Raw genomic sequence first — 25,145 nt, 5'->3', positions numbered from 1 at the left:
CCACCGCCTCCCATTTCCCTCCTCCTCCCCCAATCAAGTCCCCCTCCCTCATCAGCCCAAAGAGCAATCAGGGTTCCCTGCCCTGTGGGAAGTCCAAGGACCACCCATCTCCATCCTGGTCTAGTAAGGTGAGCATCCAAACTGCCTAGGCTCCCACAAAGCCAGTACGTGCAATAGGATCAAAACCCAGTGCCATTGTTCTTGAGTTCTCAGTAGTCCTCATTGTCTGCTATGTTCAGTGAGTCTGGTTTTATCCCATGCTTTTTCAGACCCGGGGACAAGAACTTTAAATCTTTGAAAAAAAAATGAAGAAGACACCAGAAAGTGGAAAGACCTCCCATGCTCTTGGGTAGGCAGAATTAACATAGTAAGAATGGCAATCTTACCGAAAGCAATCTACAGATTCAACGCAAAGCCTATCAAAATTCCAGCAAAATTCTTCACAGACCTCGAAAGAATGGTACTCAACTTCATATGGAAAAGCAAAAACCCAGGATAGCCAAACAATCCTGTGCAATAAAAGAACTTCTGGAGGCATCACAGTCCCTGACTTCAAACTCTACTACAGAGCTACAGTACTGAAAACAGCCTGGTATTGGCATAAGAGCAGAAGGGAGAACCAATGGAACCGAATAGAAGACCCGGATATTAATCCACGCACCTTCAACACCTGATCTTTGATAAAGAAGCAAAAAATATCAAATGGAAAAAAGAAAGCATATTTAACAAGTGGTGCTTGCATAACTGGATATCAACATGTAGAAAAATGAAAATAGATCCATATCTATCACCATGCACAAAACTCAAGTCCAAATGGATCAAAGACTTCAACATAAAGCCAGCCACACTGAACCTTATAGAAGAGAAAGTGGGAAGTACACTTGAATGCATTGACACAGGAGACCACTTCCTAAATATAACCCCAGCAGCACAGGCACTGAGAGAAACAATTAATAAATGGGACCTCCTGAAACTGAAAAGATTCTGTGAAGCAAAGGACACGGTCAATAAGACAAAACGACAGCCTACAGAATGGGAAAAGATCTTCACTAACGCCACATCAGACAGAGCACTGATCTCCAAAATATACAAAGAACTCAAGAAATTGGACACCAAAAGAATACATAATAAAAACACTCCAATAAAAAAATGGAGTACAGACCTAAACAGAGAACTCTCAACAGAGGAATCTAAAATGGCTGAAAGACGCTTAAGGAAATGTTCAACATCCTTAGTCATCAGAGAAATGAAAATCAAGCCGGGCGATGGTGGCGCACGCCTTTAATCCCAGCACTTGGGAGGCAGAGGCAGGTGGATCTCTGTGAGTTCGAGACCAGCCTGGTCTACAGAGCTAGTTCCAGGACAGGCTCCAAAGCCACAGAGAAACCCTGTCTCGAAAAACCAAAAAAAAAAAAAAAAGAAAGAAAGAAATGAAAATCAAAACAGCTCTGAGATTCCATCTTACACCTGTAAGAATAGCCAAGATCAAAAACAATGGAGTACTACACAGCAGAAAAAATAACAACAGCTTGAATTTTGCAGGAAAATGGATGGAGCTAGAAAACATTATTTTGAGTGAGGTAACCCAGACACAGAAAGATAATATGTACTCACTCATAAGTGGTTTTTAAACACAAATCAAAGAAAGCCAGCCTACCCACTACAATCCCAGAGAACTTAGACAACAATGAGGACACTAAGAGAGACTTACGTAGATCTAATCTACATGGGAAGTAGAAAGTATAAAAAGACAAGATCTCCTGAGTAAATTGGAAGCATGGGGACCTTGGGGGAGGTTTGAAGGGGGGAGGGGAGTAGAGAAAAATGTAGAGCTCAATAAATATCATGGGTTCTGAAGGAAAAATAATAATAAAGAAAATTAAAAAAAAAATCTCAGCTGGGCAGTGGTGGTGCAGCCTTTAATCTCAGCTCTCAGGAGGCAGAGGCGGGCAGATCTCTACAAATTTAAGGCCAGCCTGGTCTACAAAGCAAGTTCCAGGACAGCCAGGGCTACAGAGAAAAATAATCCTGTCTCGTAAAACCAAAAGAAAAAAAAAACATAAAAACGTAAGGTCTACTCAGGTTCACAGGTTCACACTATTAGTCTAACTTCCTAGTTCTTTTTTAAAAAATATTTATTTATTATGTGTACAATATTCTGTCTGTGTGTATGCCTGCAGGCCTGAAGAGGGCATCAGACTCCATTATAGATGGTTGTGAGCCTCCATGTGGTTGCTGGGAATTGAACTCAAGACCTTTGGAAGAACAGGTAATGCTCTTAACCTCTGAGCCATCTCTCTAGCCCCCTAACTTCCTAGTTCCTGCTCCTAGGTAAGGTCACCGATTTGGATGACCTTTAACAATATAGAGGTTGCATTTCTTTATTCGGACTTTGTTTAACTAGGAAAAATGTGTTACATTCATTTCATCTTGCCTGCCTAAGGCACCTGATTGCTCTGATGAAAAGCTGAGTAGCCAATAGGTAGGCAGAGGATGGATAGGCAGGGCTGGAGGAAGAGAGAATAAGTAGGAGAGTGAGGAGGAGGAGAGAGAGAGGAAGAGGGAAGCCAGCTGGACGTGGAGGACATGCGGAAGGAAGGAAGAGTAAAGCATGAAGGGAGACAGGTTAAGTGAAGGGCTGAGGCCCAGAATTCATAACTACTGAGTTTCTGGTTAGTGTCCCAAAGGAAAGCCTGATACAAAACCTCAGATAAAATCAGATGTTAAGGATCGGTCTCCAAGCACCATAGCCAACGATGCCACATTGGCCTATGATCTGTCTGATACCACAGCACATCCATGCCTCAGAGGTCACCAAACCACCCTGCGCCTTCACTGCAGCTGTGAAGAAACCGCTCTAACAAACACTTCCTTCACTGCAGCCCTGACGACACCGCTCTCATACTCTAAATTAGTATCACACGCTCTAAATGTCTGCAGGGGTTTCAGCAGGGATTGGCTACTAGTGCCAGGGCCTTCTCTCCTTGAAGGTTGGAGAAACTTGGCCATGGTCTAAGGTGGACCTAAGGTCCGTCTCCCCAAAAGCTGGCTGAATGTCAATGTAATTTTCTTACTATTCCTTTCTTTAACAATGATGCTCTCGGTTACCAACCACCTGTGTCTCATGGCAAATTATTATTGGATTAAAAAGGTGATTTAAAGTATATTCCAAATGAAAAATGCTTCAGATCTTCCCACCGGTGTGCTGTATGATGTTATTAGGCTATTAGGCTAAGACTTCAAAGGTTCAGAGTTTTAAGATTAATCAGAGGAGTTCTGGAGTTCCGATAAGCTGCCACTCACAGGCTCATTGTGCCAGACACAGCTGTGCAATGAGAAGGGACTCCAGCCAGCTGGAGCACAGCAGACTTGGCTCTGCCAGGTCTTGCCTTTCCCCATTCCCCCAGGGAAGGCTCCTAAAGCTAGCCCCCAAGGTCTATTCTGTGTTTGCCTACTTCCTTTTCCTGCGGCTGACGACCATGGTCCAGCTATAAATGTATTGAAGTACAGCAATCAAAAGCCCCACTTTGATTCACCAAACTAACATGCCCAATCAAATATACCACCACACCCTAGCCCATTCTAACACAGACCTCCCTTTCTTCTATTCTTAGACGTTACACCTGCAAGGTCCCTCGCTGTTGTTGGCTGCCTGGATCGGAGAGCAGGAGAACAGCCACTTTAACTTCCTTCCCTGTTCAATACATGATCGCTGTGAAAACAGGTGTGTGGGTGTGGTTTGTGCCTAATCCGGGGTCTGAGAGAGAGCACCCCAATATGTGCATGTCCCTTCAGTGGTGGCGCACGTCTTTAATCCTAGCACTTGGAGGCAGAAGCCAGTGGCTCTGAGTTCAAGACCAGCCTGGTCTACAGAGTGGGTTCTAGGACAGCCAGGGCTACACAGAGAAACCTTGTCTCAGAAGATCAAAAAGAAAAAGAAAGAAGGAAGGAAAGAAGGAAGGCCGGGCGGTGCTGGCGCACCCATTTAACCCCAGCACTTGGGAGGCAGAGGCAGGCGGATCTCTGTGAGTTCGAGACCAGCCGGGTCTACAAGAGCTAGTTCCAGGACAGGCTCCAAAGCTGCAGAGAAACCCTGTCTTGATAAACCAAAAGGAAAAAAGAAAGGAAGGAAGAAAGAAAGAAAGAAGGGAAGAAAGAAAAGAAGAAAGAAAGAAGAAAGAAAAAGAGAGAGAAAGAAAGAAAAAAGAAAGAAGAAAGAAAGAAAGAAAGAAAGAAAGAAAGAAAGAAAGAAAGAAAGGAGAGAAAACTCTTCTGAGTCGACCCCCACAGGCCAGGGCTCCTTTCTGGCTGACGGAATCCTGCTGTGTTTGTGTGGTGGCAGCTGTTAGAATCTGCGCTCCGATTTTTGTACAATGATCTGTACTGAGGCCAAAGCGTAGTAATAATGTCTGAGTCTGTAGAGGAAGAGAGGGAGGCAGACCAGGCCTAGCCGGCACAGCGGTGACTGGCCTGTGACCGCCAGGGCTTTGGTTCTGGGGACTGCTGTGAATCTGGCTGTCTCCTCTTGTGATGGGAATGGACCCTAACTGGCCAAGCTCTGATTTTGTACTGTTCTGTTTTTTTTGAGAATGAACACATTTTTGCATCGTTAAACAAATGTTCCACAGTGTAAACCCTGAAAGTAGCACACCTTAAACTAACTCGGAGTTTGGCCCGCCTCAGTCCACGGCTCCTCGGGGCACAGGAGTACTCTAGCATGTAAGGGCCACACTATATACCCTTGGGCTTCCCCAACCCCTGGCTGTTGGGATTCATGCTCCATTTTACTGTTTGTTGTTTTTTTTTGTTTTGTTTTGTTTTTCCCTGTGTGTAGTCCTGACTGTCCTAAAACGTGCTTTGTGGACCAGGCTGGCTTCAAATTCACAGAGATCCGCCTGCCTCTGCCTCCCGAGTGCTGGGGTTAAAGGTGTGCGCCACCAGCACCCGGCCTACAATGCCAACTTCTAATTCGCAGGTCTCTGCTGGCAGATGTGCAGCTGCCATTATAGTGCCGGGAAAGCAGGAGTTGGAAAGCTCTCGGGAGCTCAGGTTAGCCTGGGAAAAGAGGAGAAACCTGGTCTGGGTCAGCCTGGGCTACCTGAGTGCCTGTCTACAGAATAACAAAGTAGTAAAAGCCAGACCTCAGTCCTGGTCCTGGAGCTAGTGGCTTCTCAGGGTCTTCTAAGTGGCTTCTTGTGGTTGCGTCTGAACCCCAGGACTTCATTTCCTAATTGGTGAAATTAGGGCGAAGTTGGGGTTCTTTGGGAGAAGCAGATATTCCACCTGCAAGTCCCTCCCAGAGCAGGGGCTGGGCTCCTCCTCGGAGTGGCCGCCTTCAGCCCCAGCGCTAGGTCTCGGCAGTTCTGCCTTTTTCTCAGTTGACAGTAAGCAGGGAGCTGGAACCTCCCAGCTACCCTGTGAGGGCGTGGCCAATCTGAGCCTCTAAGTACGGGACAGACCTCAGGTGCTGGAAGAACTGGGAATGGGAGCTGGGAGGAAACAGCTGACTTTTTGAGACCTTGGAGTCTCTTCACCCCAGTGCTGGTGGCCTACTCCCGGAAGGACAAAGGGCTGGTTTAGGGATCAGAATCCTGGGGGTGGGGCGGACAAGCAGCTGGGCTGAGGAATTTCCTGAGTCACACCGCTAGGTCTCCCCACACCGGGAGGACAAAGGGCCGGCAGTGCTGGGTTTAGAGGCCTAGGGCAAACTGTGGGGCATTTACTTTCTCGCCCAGGCCTTCAAGACCCTTGGCATCTTTTCTTCGTGCTGGAACCTCTGAGGTCATACAGGGGTGGCAGACCTGAAACTTGCTTACTAGACCAGGCTGGCCTCTGCCTTCAAGGGTTGGGGTTGAGGGTGTGGCCACCAGGACTGTCTCCATGTTGTTTTGGGGGCATTTGACCGTCCTGACTTGGCCCCAGGGATTACAGAAGCATCCACGTGTACCTGCTCACGCGGTGTTGGGGTCTGCATGGAGCTCTTTGCGGTGTTCGCAGGGCAATCACGTTACTCAGAGCCCTCTTGCCACACCCCTCAAACCAATCTTCCCGTGAATCAATCTGTACAACCTTCCCTCGTTATAGCGGGGGACAGGGTGGGGCTGTGAGTTCCAAGCTGGGGGCGGGGGAGACCTGTGTCTGGGCTGAGGGCTCGCACTTGGCATGCTCCAGGCCCCGGGTTCCATCCCAGCTCTAAATGGTGCTGTGTATCTGTCACCCCAGCATTGCATGGTGCTGTGTATCTGTCATCCCCGTTCTGAAGTGGAGGTAGGACGGTCATGAGTGAGGCTGTCCCGGCTACACAATGAGTTTGAGTGTAGCCTAGACTACGTGAGACCAGCTCTGAAAAAGGAGAAAAGAGAAATAGAGAGGACGCGGGGGCACACACCCGCGATCCCAGCCCGCAGGGGGCTGAGAGAGGCGGATCAGGAGAGTTACGTGAGACTTTCTCCAGCAGAAATGGAAGCTCTCGTACTCAACGGGGCTGTTTAGGGGGGTGGCTTAGCCTCGCTTTGTGTTCCCAAGTGTTCCCCTCAGCGCCCCGGCTCCCTGCCCGCCGCAGGCAACCTCGCGGGTAACTAACTGTCCTCGGCCCTCCAACGCGCGTCCGCGAGGACGTCGCTCCGTTTCCCCGTCTTTTCCACCACCGAGTCTGCGCAGTTGCTGACAACAACAAACCCTCAAGCCCCGCCCCGCTTCCCATTGGCTGCAGGGGCCGCGCGTCTTTGGCGCACCCGGCCAATAAGAGACGTCAGTGGGCGTGACCGAGGGCGGGCAAGTCAGACTTGGCATCGCGCACATTGGCCGGCTGTGTGAGGGGAGGAGCTGTGGCTCCGGCCGCCGCGATGAGCTGGTGCCGACTGAGCCGCTTACTGAAGCCCGCGCTGCTGTGCGGGGCTCTGGCTGCTCCAGGCCTCGCAGGCACCATGGTGGGCACCCCGGGGACCTGGGGGATGGCGGTCACAGCGGTCGTGTGGGCGATCTGGTGGGGACAGGGTCCGGGGTTGGGTCCCCGTGTCCAGGGTGGAGACCGGGGGTCGTGTTAGCTAGACTAGGGGGTCCCCCGGTGGGAAGGCGGACTCCGGGAGGCATTCCCCGGGCAGAAGGCTGTCAGGCCTTGGCGGGGGAGGTTCCTTGGGGGTGGGAACCGGTGTCGGGGTCACCATAGCGGGCTCTGATCTGGTCCCGCGCCCCGCCCGGCCTGGTGCGTCACAATCGGCGGCACCTTGGCTACCGGCTCTTTGTCCCCGCGCTGCCCTCGGGACTCCCAGTCGGGGGAAGCATGGGCCGCGCGGCCGCCGGCAGCCCGGGACGTGGCGGGTCCCCGGGAGGCCGGCGAAGGCGCGAACCTCAACCCCAAAATACTCGGAAGCGCCCGAGCCCCCGGAGGAGGAGGAAAGCTCGAGAGCGCCGCCGCAGGAGGGCGCGCCCTCGCGGGACGGATTCGGCGCCCGGGCCGCTACTGCAGAAGCCTGCTCAGGACAGCAGCTGCGCCGAGCTCCTGGGCTCGGTGTGCGGCCAGGGGTACCCCTACCGTCCCCTCCCCTGGTAGCATCTTCTAGAGGCTCCACAGCTCCTTTCAGAACGCCCTGAAGGGGACAGATGCACGGAAGCTGCAGGAGCCTTGGTCTTCCCCGCAGCCCAGTGTTCCTGGGCATTCTTTTTGTTGGTGTGGTACTCTGTCCCTGGGAAACCTGGGGTAGGACACTCAGTCTCCCTGTTTTACAGTGCGCGTCCCGTGATGATTGGCGCTGTGCGCGCTCCATGCACGAATTCTCAGCCAAGGACATCGACGGGCACATGATTTGCCTGGATAAGTACAAGTGGGTGCCTGGCTATGTGGGTGGTGCAAGACCGGTCTGAAAAAGTGACTCCCCTGACGGTGACCTCATTCCTACTTTTTCTCTCCCAGGGGTTTCGTTTGTATCGTCACCAACGTGGCCTCACAATGAGGCAAAACCGACGTAAACTACACTCAGCTAGTCGATCTGCATGCCCGATATGCTGAGTGTGGTTTACGAATCCTGGCCTTCCCCTGCAACCAGTTCGGGAAGCAGGTGCGTAATGGTCCCAGGCAGTGCCCAAAGTCGGGGTGCTGTGTTAGTGTGTGTATCTGTCTCTCTTTCATCCACCTTACCACAGTCTATTGCTACCCGCAGGAGCCAGGAAGTAATCAAGAAATCAAGGAGTTTGCAGCCGGCTACAATGTCAACTTTGACATGTACAGCAAGATCTGTGTAAATGGGGACGATGCCCACCCACTGTGGAAATGGATGAAAGTCCAGCCCAAGGGCAGGGGCATGCTGGGAAAGTGAGTTGCCCTGGGGGAGTGGACAGGGTAGCCAGATGACTAGACCAGGATGGGAGCAGGCGCCAGCTTTTTGGTTTGTTTTGAGGCAGGGTCTCACTGTGTAGCTCTGGCTGGCCTGAAATTCACAGATATCGATCTGCCTGCCCTGCCTTCAAAGTGCTGGGATTAAAGGTGTGCACCACCTGGCCCAGCCTCAGATTTATTGGCATGTTATGTGTATGAATACTTTGCCTGAGTGTATTTATGTGCACTACCGGGGTGTAGTGCATGCAGGGGCCAGAAGAGGGTGTTGTACCTCCTGGAGCTGGAGCCACTGTGGATGCTGTGGCTACAATTCCCTTAACCACAGGCCTGTCTCCACCCACTCCCTCCCCAGATTATTTTCATTTTGTGTACGGGTATTTTGTCTGCATGTATGTCTGTGTACTACATGCACGCCTAACGCTCTGAGAGATCAGAAGAGGGCCTGTGATTCTCTGTGAGCCACTATGTGATGTGGTGCTGGGAATGTCACTCCCCTTGCTCAGGAGAACAATCTATTCTTTTAACTGACCCCCACACACACACACTTTTTTTTTTGAGGCATGGTCTCACTGTGTAGCCCTGGCTGGCCGAAACCCACAGTGTTCCCCAGGCTGGCTGAACTCAGATCTGCTTGCCTCTGTCTCCTGAGTGCTGGGGTTAAAGGTGTGCACCCCCATGTCCTAGTGGGTACCACTGCTAAGCCCTCTTTTTTCCCCCTCTCTCTCTTAACAGTGCCATTAAATGGAACTTTACCAAGGTAAGAGTGGCATACAGTGTGTGTGTGGGGGGGTGGGGGACCAACTCCACTGTACTCTGTTACCGCATTCTCTGTCCCACAGTTTCTCATCGATAAGAATGGCTGCGTGATGAAGCGCTATGGTCCCATGGAGGAGCCCCTGGTGATAGAGAAAGACCTGCCGTGCTATCTCTAGCCCTACAAGTGTGTGCCCCCACCGAGCCCCTCTGCCCTGTGACCCCTGGAGCCTTCCACCCCGGCACTCATGACGGCCTGCCTGCAAACCAGCTTGCTGGTGGGGCAGTCCTGAGGACCTGGCGTGCACCCGCCGGAGGAAGGTCCCGAGGCCTGTGGCCCGGGCTCGAGCTTCACCTTGGCTGCCTTGTGGGAATAAAATGTTGAAACACGTGTGTGTCCTCGGGTCAGGAATTGAGCGCATTGCGGATTACATGGCCATGCCTGTGCCCCAGGACTCTGCAGGTCCGGAACTGGGTCAGCAGGTTTTAGTTCCCTAGTAATCCCTGAGGCTCTGGCCCAGGCCAATAGGAAGGACCAGAGTGTGGGCAGGGCTGTTCCTAGGAGGGCCCTAACCTGTTAGGAGGCCTCTTGGGTTGAGGTCTGGGGAGCTGCTTTAGAGTTGCGTGCATGTGTGTAAGCTGTCCATGTTCTAAGTGGGGCTATGGGGACTACCAGCAGTGGGCGTGGTTGAGCCAGAGCCTCTGGGGCAGGTCTGGAAGTCCTGTCCCTAGTAGCCCGTGGCACCTCTGTGCGGCTCTGAGCTTTGTGACCCTAGCACCGTGGGCTTAGCCAGTAGATGGCCACCTGCCCCAGCCTTCCCTGCCTTCTTCCCTTCACTGAGGACCCCAGCCCCGACTGCAGCTGCCACGGGGTGAATTCTATCTCCAGCTGGTCCCCCAGCCAACAAGAGGATAGGTTTGCTGACTAAGCTGTCATCTGTGTCTACTCTCAAGGGGGGAGGGGCGCGGCTGCTCTGTGACCCTCGGGTCCCCCCTTTCCACTGACCTGCAGGCCACAGCACACTGGGAAGTAGGCAAAAGGCGCATATATTTAAAAAAAAAGATCTTTACATATATACACCAGAGTTAATTATAAATACATAGAAACCAGGGCCCGCTAGCTGCCCACAGATTCCGGGGCTGGGAAGTGGCGGGTAACAATAATTTAGGGAGGAGGGGATTGCATATATTAACGGGGTCTGCCCCGTGGAGTCCCCATAGACGGCGGGGCCTCAGCACCGGATTTCCTGAGTTACCAGTTCTCTGGGGCCACTAAGCCCCACGGCCTCCAGGCTGGGCGCGTGGAGCAGCGCAGGAGAGGCCCCGCACCCAACTGGCGGGTAAGGCACTGCGGCCAGGTGCCCTCAGTAGTCCTGGGAACCTCTTTGCTCGCAGAGGAGCCGGTGTGGGCCTTGCTGCCCAGGACAGTTGTAATCCAGGGGCCATGGTGGCCGCCTAGGAGTTCGGGAAGGGTGGGCTGAAGTGGATGACGCTCTGCCGCTCTGTACCCCCACCACCCATGCCCACCAGAGGCGCAGGGGTCTCGGTGGGTCCTGCGCGCAGAGAGCGGAGCATGTCCTCCAACACTTCCCTGAAATTGATGTCGCAGCCCTGGTGTGCCAGCTCTGCGGGGTTGGTTGCAGGGTCTCTTGCACCCAGCATCAGAGAACTGGGGTCGGGAGGCGGAAGCGAAGGGAAGGCAAAGCGTGGAGGTGGCGGGAAAGCCTCGGCCGGGGGACTGTAGGTCAAATCCAGCACCTCACCAGGACCGCAGGGAAGCGCGATGGCGCGTGGGGTGGGTGGACGCGCGGCCAGCCCATGGGTGCTGCGGCGCTTCACCTCGGCATCCATCAGCCGCAGCTCCTGCAGTACGCGCGGAACGCAACCCTCGGGGATCTTGATGCCTGCAGTAGGGAGGACAAGCGGTCATGTCTGCCTGGGGACGATACCCGGCAATCCTTTCTCTGGGGATCCCGTGCCCGCCGCCCCACTTACCCACTTGCTTCTTCTTGTCCTTGGTCTTGAGGCGCACGATCTGTAGGTAGCTGCTGCTGCTGACGTCCGCCATGACGGCAGCGATGCGGCCCCACACGCGCAGCAGCGCCCCACACAGCATGTAGTGGTGGCGGAGGCGCAGGCCCTGGGCGCAGCCCTTGCCCTCCTGTGCCAGTCGGCAGCGCTGGTTCCTGTACCAGGGGATCACCGGTCAGCTCGCAGCGTGCGCTTTCCCAGCCCACAAGGCCCTGGGACACTGGGCGCCCGGCCCCGCCTCCCGCCAGGCCTCACCAGGTGGTGTGGCTGCAATGCTCCAGCGACAGGGCATAGGTGCTCTCCCAGGGCTCCCGGGCCTCCTCCGCGGTGACCTGGGGATGCAGGCCCAAGTCAGCAGGGAAACAGACTCAGGGGCTTCCCCACACATTCTCAGCTGCCACGGGAGGGTAGGGTGGTCCTTCCATACCCGGTGGAACCTTCGGCACAGGCTGTCCAGGGTCTCCAGCTGGCTCTGTCGGCCGATGTTCGGCTTGTAGACGGTGAAATACTCACCGCGGTTCTGTTCCGCCAGGAGGCAGCTCATCTTGCTGCCTCGTACCTAGGGCCCAAGAGTCACCACAGTTGCCCACCAGGGTCTCTGGGTAGGTGGCTGACAGGGCACCTACCAGGAGTGGGTCCACTCACCTTGTAGGAGAGGTAGAAACCGTCATAGTGACCTTTCAGCTCCAGAGACCTAGTGAGCGCCTCTTCCCACTTCATGCCGCGGTCCACACTGATCTGCAGTGGCGAACAGGGTATTAGCAGGTTCGGGGGCTGTAGCCATGGCGGGGGCTGGGTGGCTCCCTGCTCACCTTATAGAAGACCACCTGCCCATCCTGTGGGTGCCCAGGTGCCAGGAACACCTGCTGGCTTTCTTCATGAATCTCATTGATGCCAGGGGCCAGGTCTGAGGAGAGGATAGGTGGTCAGTGGCCAGGACAAGACAACCGATTCTCTGATATACCACAGAGGTGACCCCGTGAGTGCGCAGAGGGACCAAAAGCCTGGAGACCAGATGTCTTGTGGGTGTCAGGGAACCCTCTAGGGTCCCTGGTGCAGCTTGTTGTGCACAGCTGCAAAGAGGGACTGTGTCTGTTGCCAAGGAGAGCTGTCTTTTTTTTTTATAAATATTTATTTATTTATTATATGATATTCTGTCTGTGTGTATGCCCGCAGGCCAGAAGAGGGCACCAGACCCCATTACAGATGGTTGTGAGCCACCATGTGGTTGCTGGGAATTGAACTCAGGACCTTTGGAAGAGCAGACAATGCTCTTAACCTCTGAGCCATCTCTCCAGCCCTGAGAGCTGTCTTTTTTAAAAAAGTTTTATCTTTGTCTCTGGGCATTTATCTGCACGTGTGTGCATGCCCACGGAGACCAGAGAACGCATCAGATCCCCTGGAGCTGGAGTTACAGCAGTGGGGTGGGATGGGGAAGGCGAGCAGGCCGTTGAACTACCTCTCCAGTCTCCCTATTTGTTTACACTGAGACAGGTCTCAGTAGCTCAGGCTGCCCTTGAGGTCATTGTGCGGTTGGAGGAACCGCCTTTACCAGCCCTGGGTTGGCAGGTGGAGTAGCAACAGGGGCTCTGTCCAGTGAGCACAACACACAGCTGGCATGTAGCCCAGGCTGGCTCTCAATGCAGCCGACACAAAAAAACGTAATCTTTTGGAAAGCCTTGAGATTCCTTGTGTTGTAGCTGCACTCTGTGGGTCTCTAGCATGAGCTTCCCAGGTGATCACACTTACAATGACAGCAGCTTGGACCAATCTCTGGTCCTCATCTGTAGCTTCTTAACAGTAGACTTCAAATATACAATGTATTGGCCCTGGATCCCATGAGGGGCTCCCAGCGCCTGAACTCCAGCCCTGGCCGGAAGCTTACCCAGAATGCCCATGTCGTATCTGCCCTCCTTCTTGTCTATCTCGATGAGGTGGTCAAAGGTGTCAGAGAAATACTGGAACAGAGCATTCTGCTTGTGCACCTCCAGCCCCAGGATGCGGTTCAGGAACTTGGTAATGGAGCAGTCTGCGGGCAAAGCTGAGTCTCAGGGCGCCTTCGGGCCCTCCCAGTGGCCCCTGCACCATCACCTTCCAGTATTCCCGGGACTCACCCTTCTCCACATCCAAGCAGCCAGTGCGCGACTCACGGCCACCGATGCCCACAGAGAGCAGGCCCTGCTTCATGTCTGCGAGGGTAAACCAGCCGCTGGTCTTGGACCCCGGGGGTCCCTGCCAAGTCCTTTCCCTAGAAGTCCGCCCATGCACCCAGTCCCCAAATCCCGATGGAACCAGCCCCGCTGTAGTCCGCATGCCTCCCAGAAAGGCTCACCACGAAAGAAGGCGGCATCCCCTCCCGGGTAGCCCTGGGGCAGGGGCACCCTGCTGTCCGTCTGGCCCAGGATGGTGGTGAGGACGCGGCTGAGAGCACGGGTGCCGTACTGTGGGGCAGGCGGTGTGAGTGGGGCCGGGGTAGAGTGACCTCCCCACCGCCACCCTCTACTTACCTTGTTCTCGAAGTTGTACTTGCTCAGGTCTCGGGACTCGGTGGCCCTGCGATCTCCGTGGGTCAGGGCACCCTGCCAGAGTGACCCAGGACCATTTGTGATTCAGGCTCCATCATTTCCTGACCTTCCCCAGGTCCGCCCTCCGCCCCTGCCCCATCTGCTCACCAGGCTCTCCAGCCGCTTGGCCACAATGGAGGCGAACCTGCGCTCCCCGGCCAGCTCCGAGATGAGGAAGACGTACTCGGGCGCTGAGACCTGGTTGGACCTGTGGGTGCGACCTGAGGACAAAGAGGCTCTAGTGACTGGGATGGGGGTCTCGGGGAAGGAACAACCGGGGCCGGGGCTGGGGGCCTCACCAAACTGCTGAATGGCACGGTCTGCACTCCAAGGCAGTTCCAGGGTCATGTGTACCCGGCGTCGCTGGTTCTGGACCCGGCGGTCGGCTTGGAGGGAGACACCGGAGCTGGAGGCCTCAGAGATGATGGCCACAAGCTGGGGGTGGGGGTGCGATGGGACAGGGTGTTGGGGGCTTTCTCACTGTTCAGCTCTGGGTCCTCAGGGTTACTCCCTTGCAGAGCTGTGCTGGGAGCACCCCAGGGCACCTGGGCCCCTCGCTGCCCCGCACCAGGCCCCACCTTCTCGCCGCTCATAAAGCGCTGTTTCTCCCTGAGGTTCACATGGTCGATGGACAGGCCCTGTTCTGCTCTGGACTCAAAGACCACCGACCCGTCAGGCCTGGACACTACACGGCCTTTCCTTCCAGTCATCTGATTGAGGAGAGAAAAAGGAGACCCCCACCGGCTATCAGTGTGGTAGCCCTGCTGGGACCCTATGCAGGGACTTGGTTTCCAGTGTGGCCTCAGCCCATGAGGATTTCTGCCTTTGTCTTTCTTTGCTTTCTTTTTAGAAAATAGTAATTATTTTATATATGTATATGTGTCTGTGTGGCACATGTGTGCTGGTCTCAGGTCCACCCAAAGAGTGTCTGCGGACCCATCTCTCACCTCCCTCTGCAGTCAGGCTCCACCCCTGTCCCTACGGTGGCTCACCTCAGCCACACACTCAGGACCCCCAAGCTGGTGGATGAGCTGGTCCAACGTATTCACCGGCAGCTCCCGGCCCAGTGTGCGCACCTTGGCCAGCAGGCCTTGTTTCAGCCGTTCTACCCGGTCCAGGACACCAGGCCCCTGCTGGTCTCTCTGAAGTGGGTACAGGGGACCTGAAGAGGGAGGGAAGAGCGACAGTGTCAGTGAGGTTGCAGCAGGGGTGGAGCACGGCTGGACGATGGAGGCTCACCTCGGTCATCAGTGGGGAGCATGGGGGCCTCCACGATGACCACATCGTCATCTAGCAGGGACTCTGGGGATGAATTGAAGTCGCTGTCCAGGCCAGCATCTGACTCTGTGCTGCTGCCGTCGCTAATGCGGATCACTCCTGATGCCTCCAGAGCCAGTCTGGGAGCCTTGGGGACGCGCCCCCGGGGCCGCCCTGCAGGAGGGGTGGGGAAGCTGAAGCAGGGGTAAAGCTGGAGTGCAGGGCAGGGGGCAGGAGGCACCGAGGGCGCTAGTAAGGCCTGACTAGGACAGGGAAGGCTTCCTGTGCTCTTCCGGTGTCTTGTTTTCCCTCCAGGAAGACCCCAGCCCTACTTCTGGGAGGGCAAGGTGAACTGAGACATCACGGCCCCATCCTCAGCCCTGGCTGGCTTCGTGGCTGAATTCCACTGGAGAGTGAGAGGCTCAGAGGCTGTCAAAGCCTGCTCGAGGGACAAGTTCAGGGACCTCCTCTCAGTGCTGTAGGCTGCCGGAGGGTAAGGGGCCTGTGGATGTCCTAGGGACTCAGGAGTGGGAGAGCCCTGCACTGTCCTGTCCTTCATGCCGGGCTGTGTGTCTGCAGGTAAATTACTTGGCTTCTCTGAGTCTGGCTTTGAGGATCTGTGAACTGGAAAGTAGGTGGCCTTGTGCTCTGACCTGTGTTTCTGGGCACAGTCCCATCCTTACAATCAGCATGGACACAGCCAAGAAGCACAGCTGTGCAGCACACAGAGGCTGCCCCATCTGCCAGCGAGTGGGGCTGGAGCTGGGCAATGATACAGGGGTCCTAAAGGCCTTGGCTAGTGGGGCTGGCTGGATGGGTGGCCTGAGATTGGAGCCCACCGGGGTCTTGTCCCAGAACTTTGGTGACCATGTGCATACTCTCAGATGGGTTGGTACAGGACACTAGAATGGGGTGGGGAGTGGAGCACACAAAGCCAGGAGGAACCTGGTGGGCTCTTACTTTTCCTCTTTCCGCCTCCCCGGTCCCGCCTCCTCCGGGTGGAAGGGAAGTGCTTCTGAATGAGCGACAGGAAGACGCCCCTGCAGAGGGGAAGAGTGCTCAGCACAGCCGCCACAGCATGCGCCTCAGGAGAGGAGTGACAATGGGACACACTGGTCCCAGACTGGAGCCCCTGTGTGGGATTGGCAGGGGGAAGCTTCCCTAGGGTGGACTGAGGTGACTTCTGTCAGCCTGTGAGGACACAACAGGCCAGACCTGAGAAGCCCATTATACTGTGTTAAAATGGTACTACCTGTGTGGGGGCAGATGTCCAAAAGTCTCCTGTTGAGATCCCAGCAGTGATGTGCCCTCCAGACCCAAGGGCCACCCTCAAGATTCCTGTCTGGTCCTACCCCTCCTGGCTTTCCACAGTTGGAAAGGGTCAAGGGGTAGCAATAGGCCATTCAAGGTGACACACCAGGGAGTCCCCCATCCAAGGCTGCCCTGGTGCCTGTTGTGTCCCCAAAACTTTCGCCACTCACTCTGCAGCTGAGACAAAGCAGTCCAGGCGCCCTTCATTCTCATCCAGCACCTCGCGGGTCCGCGCCTCTCCTGTGGACTGCAGACCGATGACCACACACTGCGGGGATGGAGTGTCTGAGCCGGCTCCAGGGTAACTAGCCCATCTTATCAAGTCCCCCTGAGGTCCTGCCTAGCCTCCGGGCATCCCACCATCCAACTACGAGGGGAGGTGGCAGCTATCAGGGTCATGGCCTAAAGGCTGGCCTTGGCACTCACCTTGTCCTGGCTCAGCTCCTGCTGGGCCAGCTCCACCAGCCGCTGCACCTTAGCTGCAATGCACAGGTACTTGAAGAAGCGCTGGTGCGCTGACCAGAACTGACCCCACAGGGACTTGCGAGACTCCAGGCCGATCCAGTCGGCCGCCTGCTGGAACACGCTCAAGGCCTCAGCCCACTGCAAGAGCAAGGCCTGTTAAGCCTGCCAGCTGGCCTAAGGCAGGGGCTCCAGGGGCTGGTAGGGTGAGGGGCAGTAAGGGTAGCAACCAAAACTGCACAGTGAGAATGTCACAGCCAGGGCCCAGGGCAGGGTGAACAGGTTCAAAACACAGGCTCATATACAAAGCTGTCAGGTTGTGCAAAGGCTGTTTTGTTATTTGACTAAGAATCTTATATAGTTGACAGCGGTAGAGGTGCACACCTTTAATCGCAGCACTCCTGAGGCAGAGGCAGGGGGATCTCTGAGTTTGAGATCAGCCTGGTCTACAGAGTGAGTTCCAAAACAGTTAGGGATACATAGAGAAACCCTGTCTAGAAAACCAACCAAAGAAACAAACAAATAGAATCTCAAGTAGCCCAGGCTGGCCCTAATCCCCTTGCTTCAGCCTCCTGAACACTGAGACTTAAAACACTATGTCTGACTTAAAAGTCTACTTGGGGCAGGGGCTGCTGGAGGCCGGGTTTCATGTATCCTAGGGCTGCAGGAGGCAGGGTTTCGTGTATCCTAGGGCTGCAGGAGGCTGCAGGAGGCTGCAGGAGGCAGGGTTTCGTGTATCCTAGGGCTGCAGGAGGCAGGGTTTCGTGTATCCTAGGGCTGCAGGAGGCAGGGTTTCATGTATCCTAGGGCTGCAGGAGGCTGCAGGAGGCAGGGTTTTGTGTATCCTAGGGCTGCAGGAGGCTGCAGGAGGCTGCAGGAGGCTGCAGGAGGCTGCAGGAGGCAGGGTTTCGTGTATCGTAGGGTGGCTTTGAGCTGGATATGCAGTCAACAATGACTTCATTTCTGATCCTCCTGCCTCTGCCTCCCAAGTGCTGGGATGACAGGCCTGCACCCCATACCTAGATTTCAGAGTTTCTACAGGACAGGGGAGCTCAAAGCTGCCTGGGCACCATGAGTACCATGTCCAGTCATCTCTGCCAGGTCCTGAGCAGGGTCCCTGGTCTCCACACACTCCCTGCTAGGAATCCCACTTGTCTCATGATGTAGTCTGGAGTTCTCTGGGGATAGTGCTGGGCCTGAAGAATCGAGAATGTTCACTGGAGGCCACAGGGCTATTCTCAGCATAGCTCTGCCAGGACCATGCATTTTGGCCTTTTGTTTGGTTATGTTTTGAGACAAGGTTTTCCTATGTAGCCCAGGCCTCCTGAGTGCATGGTGGACAGCAGTGTGCTGTCAAGCCTTGCATACACTGGACACGCTGGGTATGACGGCACACGCCTATCACACCAGTACATGGAGAGCAGAGGGAGGAGGGTCCAGGTTGAGGACCTGTTGCTGAGACAGGGTGGGAACAAGAATCTGTCCATACAGAGCCCATGGAGGCGGGACACAGTCACTGGCTCCACGTCATCATCTAGTGCAGCATCCACTAGGCTGTGGAGGCAGGTCTGCCAGCGCCACAGTACCACACTGGTGAATCCCTCATGAAAAGTCAGGGATTCTGGTACACACACGTGGCTGAGGCAGGAGGATTGCCAGAACTTTGAATCCAGCTGAGCTATAGTGAGAATGGATAGTCTCAGAAATAAAAGTAAAAGTGATGGGGCTGGAGATGGAGAGATGGCTCAGTGGTTAAGAGTACTGGCTATTCTTCCAGAGGATCCAGGTTCAATTCCCAGCACCCGCATGGCAGCTCACACCTGTCTGTAACTCCGTTCAAGGAGAGCTGATGCCCTCACAGAAACATGCAGGCAAAATGCCAAATACACACAAAAATCATGAAAGAAAGAAAGAAAGAAAGAAAGAAAGAAAGAAAGAAAGAAAGAAAGAAAGAAAATAAGCCTGGCGGTGTTGGCGCACGCCTTTATTCCTAGCACTTGGGAGGCAGAGATAAGCAGATCTCCATGAGTTCGAGGCCAGCCTGCTCTACAGAGATATAGGACAACCAGGGCTACACAGAGAAACCCTGTCTCGAAAAACAAACAAAAGTAAAGCGAATAAAACTAAAGAGCTAGAGCAGTGCAGGCTCAGGCCAGACAGCCCTGGGAGAGCAGTGCAGGCACGGGCTCTGGAAAGCACCGGCTCCACTATAGAAACAACATCTATGGCGGGATGGCGTGACTGTGCAACACAGATTAGGAGGAGGAACAGAGGTCCCTGTTTACCCCAGCTTACCAGCCGGGCTGCCCGATTATAGACCTGCTCGAAGGCGGGGGACAGCGGGATCTCCTCAATGCGGAACGTAACCCCGGAAAAGCTGAGCTGGCGTGCGATGTACATGCCACTGACCTTCATGTCCATGGCCACAATCTCCATGGCGCCCACTCCCCTGCAGACAGATGAGCAGAGGGTAAAACACAGCACATGGCAGAGGCCCTGTGGCCATGAGAAAGACACAAGGCTGGGCCTGGACAGACCTGTATGGCCAGAGGGGAGCCTGGCAGAGGACTTAGGAGAAGGGCTCATCTTTCTGAGAGGACAGGAGGTGCTAGGGAGAGACAGGATGGCATGTGTGCATCAAGGGCCCTCAGGATTCCCGGCAGGGACAGCCATTCCCACAAGCAGAGCAGGGGCTCACCTCTTTTCAATGGCGTGCAAGAACTCCTCGAAGGTCCGGAAGGGTGTGCCCTCGCCCCAGATGCCCAGGCGACTCATGTAGATCATGTTGCGGGGCTCGGAAGCACCTAGGGGTTGGTTGGAAGCAGGGAGCCGAGTGAGGTACAGTGTCATAACCCCAGGGAAGTGGGGAGGCCAAGGGAAGAGAACTGAAGTCCTAGGGAACGTGTCCAGGGGTACCCTCAAGGTCAGGCAAAAGGTGGCATGGAGACAGGAAGCTCCATATTTGCTCCAGGTGCCACCAAGCAGAAAAGGTACAGATCGAAGTTCTGTGCACAGCTGGCAGGACGCCCCCATTCCTGTGTAGGTGTACCAGAGGCCACATATGTGATGGAGCTTGCCCACCCAGCTCAGCTGCTGCCCCCGTCCCACCTGTGGCGCTGGCGTACACCACTCTGGCCTGGGGCAGCTTGCTTTGCAGGTCTAGCACGGCCTTGCCCATCTTGGTAGAACTGGCATTCTTGGCTTTGTGGCACTCGTCAAATACAATCTGGGATATGCTGGGTTAAGGAATGCTCCAGAAGGATGGAAGGTGTTCTGTCAGTAGGTGTTAAAGGGCACTGGGAGTGGGGCAATGACAGCCTATGGAGGCTTGCTTGCTCAGCAGGCAGGAAGCTGAGTTCCATCCTCAGCACCACATAAGCCAGGCCTAGCGGTGCCTGCCTGCCACAGCAGCCCCTGCTGAGGGAGACCCTGCCTAAAAAAACAACAGTGCGCCAAGGGGACATGGCTTAGCAGAGCAAACGGTAACCATAGCACCAAGGAAAGAACACACTGGGTAGAGGCTCTTGCCACAGCAAGCTCAGGGCCACCACTCCTGGTACATCCCTGCAGAGCCAGCGGCATTCACCACGGGCATACACTGTGTCCTGGGTCCTGTGGGCTGCCCACATGGAGGAGCCCCAGCATAGCATACGCAAGCTCTGTCCATACAGTCAGTCAGTGGCTCCAACACTATATATAGGGAGTCTGGTTGCCTACAGGCTTGCTAGGACCAGATCAGGACGAGTGCGGAGGAAGGACAGTTTGCAGGTTCTACCCTATGCTCAGCCCTGATATCAGAACAGTTCTGAAAGGGCTATGCATCTGAGGTGAAGATGCAGGCCTAGTTGAACAGGGAGCTCACAACCACAGGTCAGTGCGTGCCAAGACCTCAGTGTTGCCTTGGTCCCTCCATTGCTCTCCGCTCCCAGGCTGAGCTGTTCTAGCCCCTGGGCTCTGCCCTTGTCCGTGCCCATCCATCCACTGGCTGCAGGATACCACACCATCAAAGGCCTCGCCGCACCACTGCAGGATCTGGCGGAGGCGTGTGCGATGCTGCCCACCTGCCTGGCTTTCTCCAATCAGGGCAGAGTAGGTGGCAAAGAGGACACCCTCTGAGGTAGTGTTGTCACCGTACTTGATCTGTGGACACAGGTTCAGATGTGGGAATAAGGGCAGGGACTCCTCTACTTTAGTTTCTTCCTTAGTAAAGGTCATCCATGACCTCCCTACCTTGCTCAATGCGTGCACCGCGATGCCTGGAGCCTCAATGTCTCTCAGGTCCCGCTCCGCATCATACTTGAGGTCATTGGAGGCACTGAACCTGGGGGAGAGACCTGGTCAGACACAATGCTGCCTGTCTCATGTTATCCCACCCACCCGGGACACCAGGCCAGGCAGGAACTCACCACAAAGCTTTCTTCCGGCCCCGCAGGTAATTCTCCACTATGATGCCAGCCACTGTGCGGCCCTTGCCCACGCCGGCTCCATCCCCAATCAGGAACCCAGCGCGCTGCCCACTGGGCAGTAGGACCTCATGTTGCTGTGGGTGAGCAGAGGTGAGTCAGGCCTGGGGTGCAGGTGGCCTCCTTATGAGCCTGGAAGGGGTTGGAGGGGGGGGCTGGCACCTGGCAGGCGTAGGTGATAGCTTCCAGCTGTAGAGCAGATAGGGTCCCGTTGTCTGAGGTGGGTAGTGCCAGGGTGTAGGTGATGTCTGGGGGAGGAACACTGGACAGTGTACTGGTCTCCACTACACGATCTGGATGCTGTTTCCCAATCTTGGCTGGTGAGGGGACAGAGGGCAGAGTTGGCGCAGAATAAATAAATAGGGTAGAAGTAGCCAGCAGGATGCCGGGTGTGCACTCTGCCCACACGACTCTGTCCTGACGCCCGCACTATGGACCGGGTGTGCACTCTGCACACACGACTCTGTCCTGACGCCCGCACTATGGACCGGGTGTGCACTCTGCACACACGACTCCGTCCTGACGCCCGCACTATGGACCGGGTGTGCACTCTGCACACACGACTCCGTCCTGACGCCCGCACTATGGACCGGGTGTGCACTCTGCACACACGACTCCGTCCTGACGCCCGCACTATGGACCAGGGAGGGGCCATGAGCCCTCGGGTTTATACAGCTGTCTTCCTAGGAAGCATCTCTATCCTGTCCCTGGCCCAGACTTACACTTGGATGGTACGTAGTCGGCATAGGTCTCAGCATGGCCCAGTTCTTCTGCCTCCTCTTCCTCTTCTCCCTCCTCCTCCTCAGGCTGGCTGTGTGACTGCAGGGTGTGACATTTCAGGGTCTGTCCTAACTTGCAGTGACCCAGCTTTCCCCAGGGCAACAGCCATGCTGCACGGAGTGGACCACGCACAGTGCTGTGGAGGGAGGTGGCTCCACCTTTTCCCCTAAGTGGGGCTTCAGATTTCCAACTGCAAAATGGGCAGGGCTGCTCTGGACACTGGAGATGCCTTTAGAGCCTCTCTCTAGATCCCCAGGAGATACCCCAATTTACCTGGTAGCTGATGAGAAGAGGGGTGCTGGAGAGGGGAGTCACTGGATCTTCAAGAGCAGAGAATGGCCCATTAGGCAGTAACAGCTGTAGGGGACAGGAGGGGAGGATGTGAACCATGGCCTCCTAAGCCAGTACCTGTATCCTTAGGTAACACTGCTCATTCTCAGGGCCAAACCCCCCCCCCCCAACCTGGGACAGGGCAGATCCTGGTAGGACAGGCTGAGGACAGATTGTGTCCCTGTGGCATGTGGGGGACCATGAGGCAGTAGCCTCTGGGCAAAGGAGAAGCAGACAAAAGGCAGGCAAACATCCCAGAGTGCAGACTCCCTTGGGAGGGCCTGTCCATCTAGTGGCTAAGGAGGAGCGGTCCTGCAAGACCTCCTCAATGTCCCCAATACTGTGATCATACTCCAAATATCACAAGCCAGAGTCCTTTACAGGAGAGATGGATGGCCCTGAGCCTCATCATAGTGACCTGGGACAGGACACGTAGCCACAAGTGTCGAAGGGTCAAGATAGACAAATGGTATGGCCTGGCCAGTGAGTTGAGTCTGCAGCCATCATAGGGGATGTGGCTTTTCTTTGCAAACGGATTCTCAATTCCCCAATCTAAACATAAGGATATATTTTAAAGACTTATTTGTTTGTTTATTTATTTATTTATTTATTTGTTTTTCCAGACAGGGTCTCTCTGTAGCTTTGGAGCCTGTCCTGGAACTAGCTCTTGTAGACCAGGCTGGCCTCAAACTCACAGAGATCTGCCTGCCTCTGCCTCCCAGGTGCTGGAATTAAAGACTTATTTATTTTATGTGTATGGGTGCTTTCCATACATGCGTGTGAGTGCATTGTGTGTATGCAGGCCTGTGGAGGCCAGAAGGTGCCAGCACCCCTGAAATTGGAGTTACAGCCGTGATCCATCACGTAGATGCTGGGAATAAAGCCCGTAATGACAGCACAGTCCCCTTTGTTTGGCTGGTTTTTTAAAATAAAGACATGTAGCCCAGGCGGGCCTCAAACCCTAAAATCCCAATCCTCCTGAGGGCTGAGGTTACAGGGACAACAGCACACCTGGTTCATGGGGTTGGAGGATGGACCCCAGGCTTTGGCCAGGCCAGGGGAGCACTCTGCACTGACTGGCAGAGCAGGGACCGACTGCTCAGTGATGGCCCTGATGGCCCCTGCTCCTGATGGCAGGCGGCCTTCAGCCCTGGCCTCAGCATCCTTGAGGGAGGACCGGAGTCTCTGGGGCACTGCACGGACACTCACTGTCACATGTCCCCTGCTCTGCTGGGAACAAAGCCAGGGGTGTGGAAAGCCAGCGGAAGCTCGGGAAGGTTACAAGTCCACACTCAGCCCTCCTGCCTCCTTCTACTTCTTTTTTTTTTTTTTTCTTTCTTAAATTAACAAAAACCCAAACAGACTGGTGGAGGTTCCTGGAAGGCTGAGTCATGTTCCGGCCTGCTGGGCTGGGGCAGTGCAGGGTGTTAGGTTTCAGATAGGGGCTTGGTCCACAGCAGCCTGAGGCCCTGGGCAGGGTGGGCAGTACCCTGTGGCCTTGATCTCAGAAGGGAATGGTCACTGCAGCTCCTCACAGCAGGGGTGGGCAGCACACAGGGGCAGCCTGTCCTGATAGCCCCCTGCCAACTACACAACTGGCCTTCACCTCAGAGCTGCATGAGGACTCCCATCTGGGGACTGCTGGGAACATTCCTAACCTACACTCTCAAAGTCTACAGGTTTCCATTCGGAAGATCCCAGGAAGGCCTAGACTGGGGTTCCCTTGTATCACTAGAATTAGGGACCAGGTCAAGCTCAGTGAGGTTCCATCCATGCCAAGGGCTCTCCAAGTTGGAATGACCATACATGCCATTAGTGTCCTCTGGGGGCACTGCACCCTGCAGCCTGGGCACCCCAGTCACATGCCTGCTGAGTTCTGGAGTCCTGTCTATGTGGAAACCCATCCACAGTGTGTAGAGCAAGAGAGGTCAGTCCCGGAAGCCAGGATGCCCTGGGAGATACTGTCTGGGGTCTCATGTGTCAGGGAGTCGTCTGCTAACTGTCTCCTTGTCCTGAACACGAGGCCAGGTGCTCTGTGAGGCACCCTGGACCTTGCCAGAATTTTAGCAGGGTCACTGACTGTACCCGCCCAGGCCAGGAGCAGCCCCTTGCGGTCACATCTGTCTTCATCCACACCTCTGGGGTCCACCGAGAGCAGAGTTCTTGGGGTGAGAATTGGTAACCTAAATTGCCTTTGGAACTATCTCCGTAGACCAGGCTGGTCTCGAACTCACAGAGATCCGCCTGCCTCTGCCTCCCGAGTGCTGGGATTAAAGGCTGCGCCACCATCGACCGGCCTAGCCTTGGCAGAGTTGAGAGCAGCCCAGGCTGTGTGAGACTCCAGCTCAGTAACTAACAGACACCAAAGAAAAATAAACTCAGACAGCTTTGTGTCTCTCTTGGCTGCACCTGTTTCCAGCAGACACACATCTGAGACCCAGTTGTTAGGTTGGGAGCGTAGGTCCCAGCCCCCAGGCCTGGTCTGGACTTCAAATCCCAGCAGGCCAGGTCCTGACCCCACCCCCACTCCTCGGGGTACTTAAGTGATCCCCCAAAAGAAGAACACGTGGTCCCCCTTTTTTCCTCCCAGGGGCTCGCGTTCCTGCGGCTTCCCGGTTTCCCCCTGGGGGCCACCCGAGAGCGCAGATCTCCCATTAAACCTGGATATTTTTTAATTTGGCTTGTTTTGATTTCGCTTGGTTTGATTGGGAATTTTTGCATCGTCAGAGAGCTCGCATAGGAAATATTCCTAACACCAGCGGGGTCATCTGGACGTGTAGTGGGTCTCTAGGCTGTGAAGATTGTTCCTCCAGCCTCTGGAGTACAGCGCCCCTTATAACCCAGGCCCAAGGAGGACGG

General features: G+C 55.1%; 2 protein-coding genes across 12 annotated transcripts in view; one reads left to right on the top strand and one right to left on the bottom strand.

Annotated features, from left to right (window-relative positions):
* Positions 1-6,816: 6,816 nt before the first annotated feature.
* On the top strand, positions 6,817-9,479 carry Gpx4 (glutathione peroxidase 4). 2 transcript variants are annotated; one of them, XM_075975556.1, is made up of 6 exons: positions 6,817-6,929; positions 7,729-7,823; positions 7,913-8,057; positions 8,160-8,311; positions 9,068-9,092; positions 9,175-9,479. In XM_075975556.1, exons 1-6 carry the CDS (start codon positions 6,846-6,848, stop codon positions 9,265-9,267), a joined length of 594 nt encoding a protein of 197 aa, XP_075831671.1. In that variant the 5' UTR covers positions 6,817-6,845; the 3' UTR covers positions 9,268-9,479. The 2 variants fall into 2 exon arrangements, with proteins under 2 accessions (XP_075831671.1, XP_075831672.1); XM_075975557.1 differs by lacking the exon at positions 6,817-6,929 and adding an exon at positions 7,268-7,510.
* A 665-nt stretch (positions 9,480-10,144) lies between these two features.
* Positions 10,145-25,145, bottom strand: part of Sbno2 (strawberry notch homolog 2) — a 46,847-nt gene continuing 31,846 nt past the window's right edge. For all 10 annotated transcript variants that reach the window (XM_075975547.1, XM_075975546.1, XM_075975545.1 and 7 more), the window contains 27 exons: positions 22,230-22,313; positions 21,899-21,995; positions 21,339-21,493; positions 21,120-21,253; positions 20,944-21,034; positions 20,710-20,853; positions 19,822-19,939; positions 19,412-19,517; positions 19,009-19,162; positions 16,678-16,854; positions 16,422-16,519; positions 15,901-15,980; positions 14,923-15,114; positions 14,676-14,845; positions 14,262-14,393; positions 13,983-14,118; positions 13,792-13,904; positions 13,627-13,698; positions 13,452-13,560; positions 13,234-13,308; positions 13,005-13,148; positions 11,932-12,026; positions 11,765-11,857; positions 11,547-11,678; positions 11,375-11,451; positions 11,084-11,274; positions 10,145-10,992 (listed from right to left, as the gene is read on the bottom strand). In XM_075975547.1, coding sequence (XP_075831662.1) covers positions 10,544-10,992; positions 11,084-11,274; positions 11,375-11,451; positions 11,547-11,678; positions 11,765-11,857; positions 11,932-12,026; positions 13,005-13,148; positions 13,234-13,308; positions 13,452-13,560; positions 13,627-13,698; positions 13,792-13,904; positions 13,983-14,118; positions 14,262-14,393; positions 14,676-14,845; positions 14,923-15,114; positions 15,901-15,980; positions 16,422-16,519; positions 16,678-16,854; positions 19,009-19,162; positions 19,412-19,517; positions 19,822-19,939; positions 20,710-20,853; positions 20,944-21,034; positions 21,120-21,253; positions 21,339-21,493; positions 21,899-21,995; positions 22,230-22,313 — 3,618 coding nt within the window. In that variant the 3' untranslated portion in view covers positions 10,145-10,543. The remainder of the gene's footprint in view (positions 10,993-11,083; positions 11,275-11,374; positions 11,452-11,546; positions 11,679-11,764; positions 11,858-11,931; positions 12,027-13,004; positions 13,149-13,233; positions 13,309-13,451; positions 13,561-13,626; positions 13,699-13,791; positions 13,905-13,982; positions 14,119-14,261; positions 14,394-14,675; positions 14,846-14,922; positions 15,115-15,900; positions 15,981-16,421; positions 16,520-16,677; positions 16,855-19,008; positions 19,163-19,411; positions 19,518-19,821; positions 19,940-20,709; positions 20,854-20,943; positions 21,035-21,119; positions 21,254-21,338; positions 21,494-21,898; positions 21,996-22,229; positions 22,314-25,145) is intronic.

This window comes from Microtus pennsylvanicus, chromosome 6 (assembly GCF_037038515.1).
Source record: "Microtus pennsylvanicus isolate mMicPen1 chromosome 6, mMicPen1.hap1, whole genome shotgun sequence".
In the NCBI taxonomy this organism is placed as follows: Eukaryota; Metazoa; Chordata; class Mammalia; order Rodentia; family Cricetidae; genus Microtus; species Microtus pennsylvanicus.
This window is presented reverse-complemented; position numbering and strand designations above follow the sequence as displayed.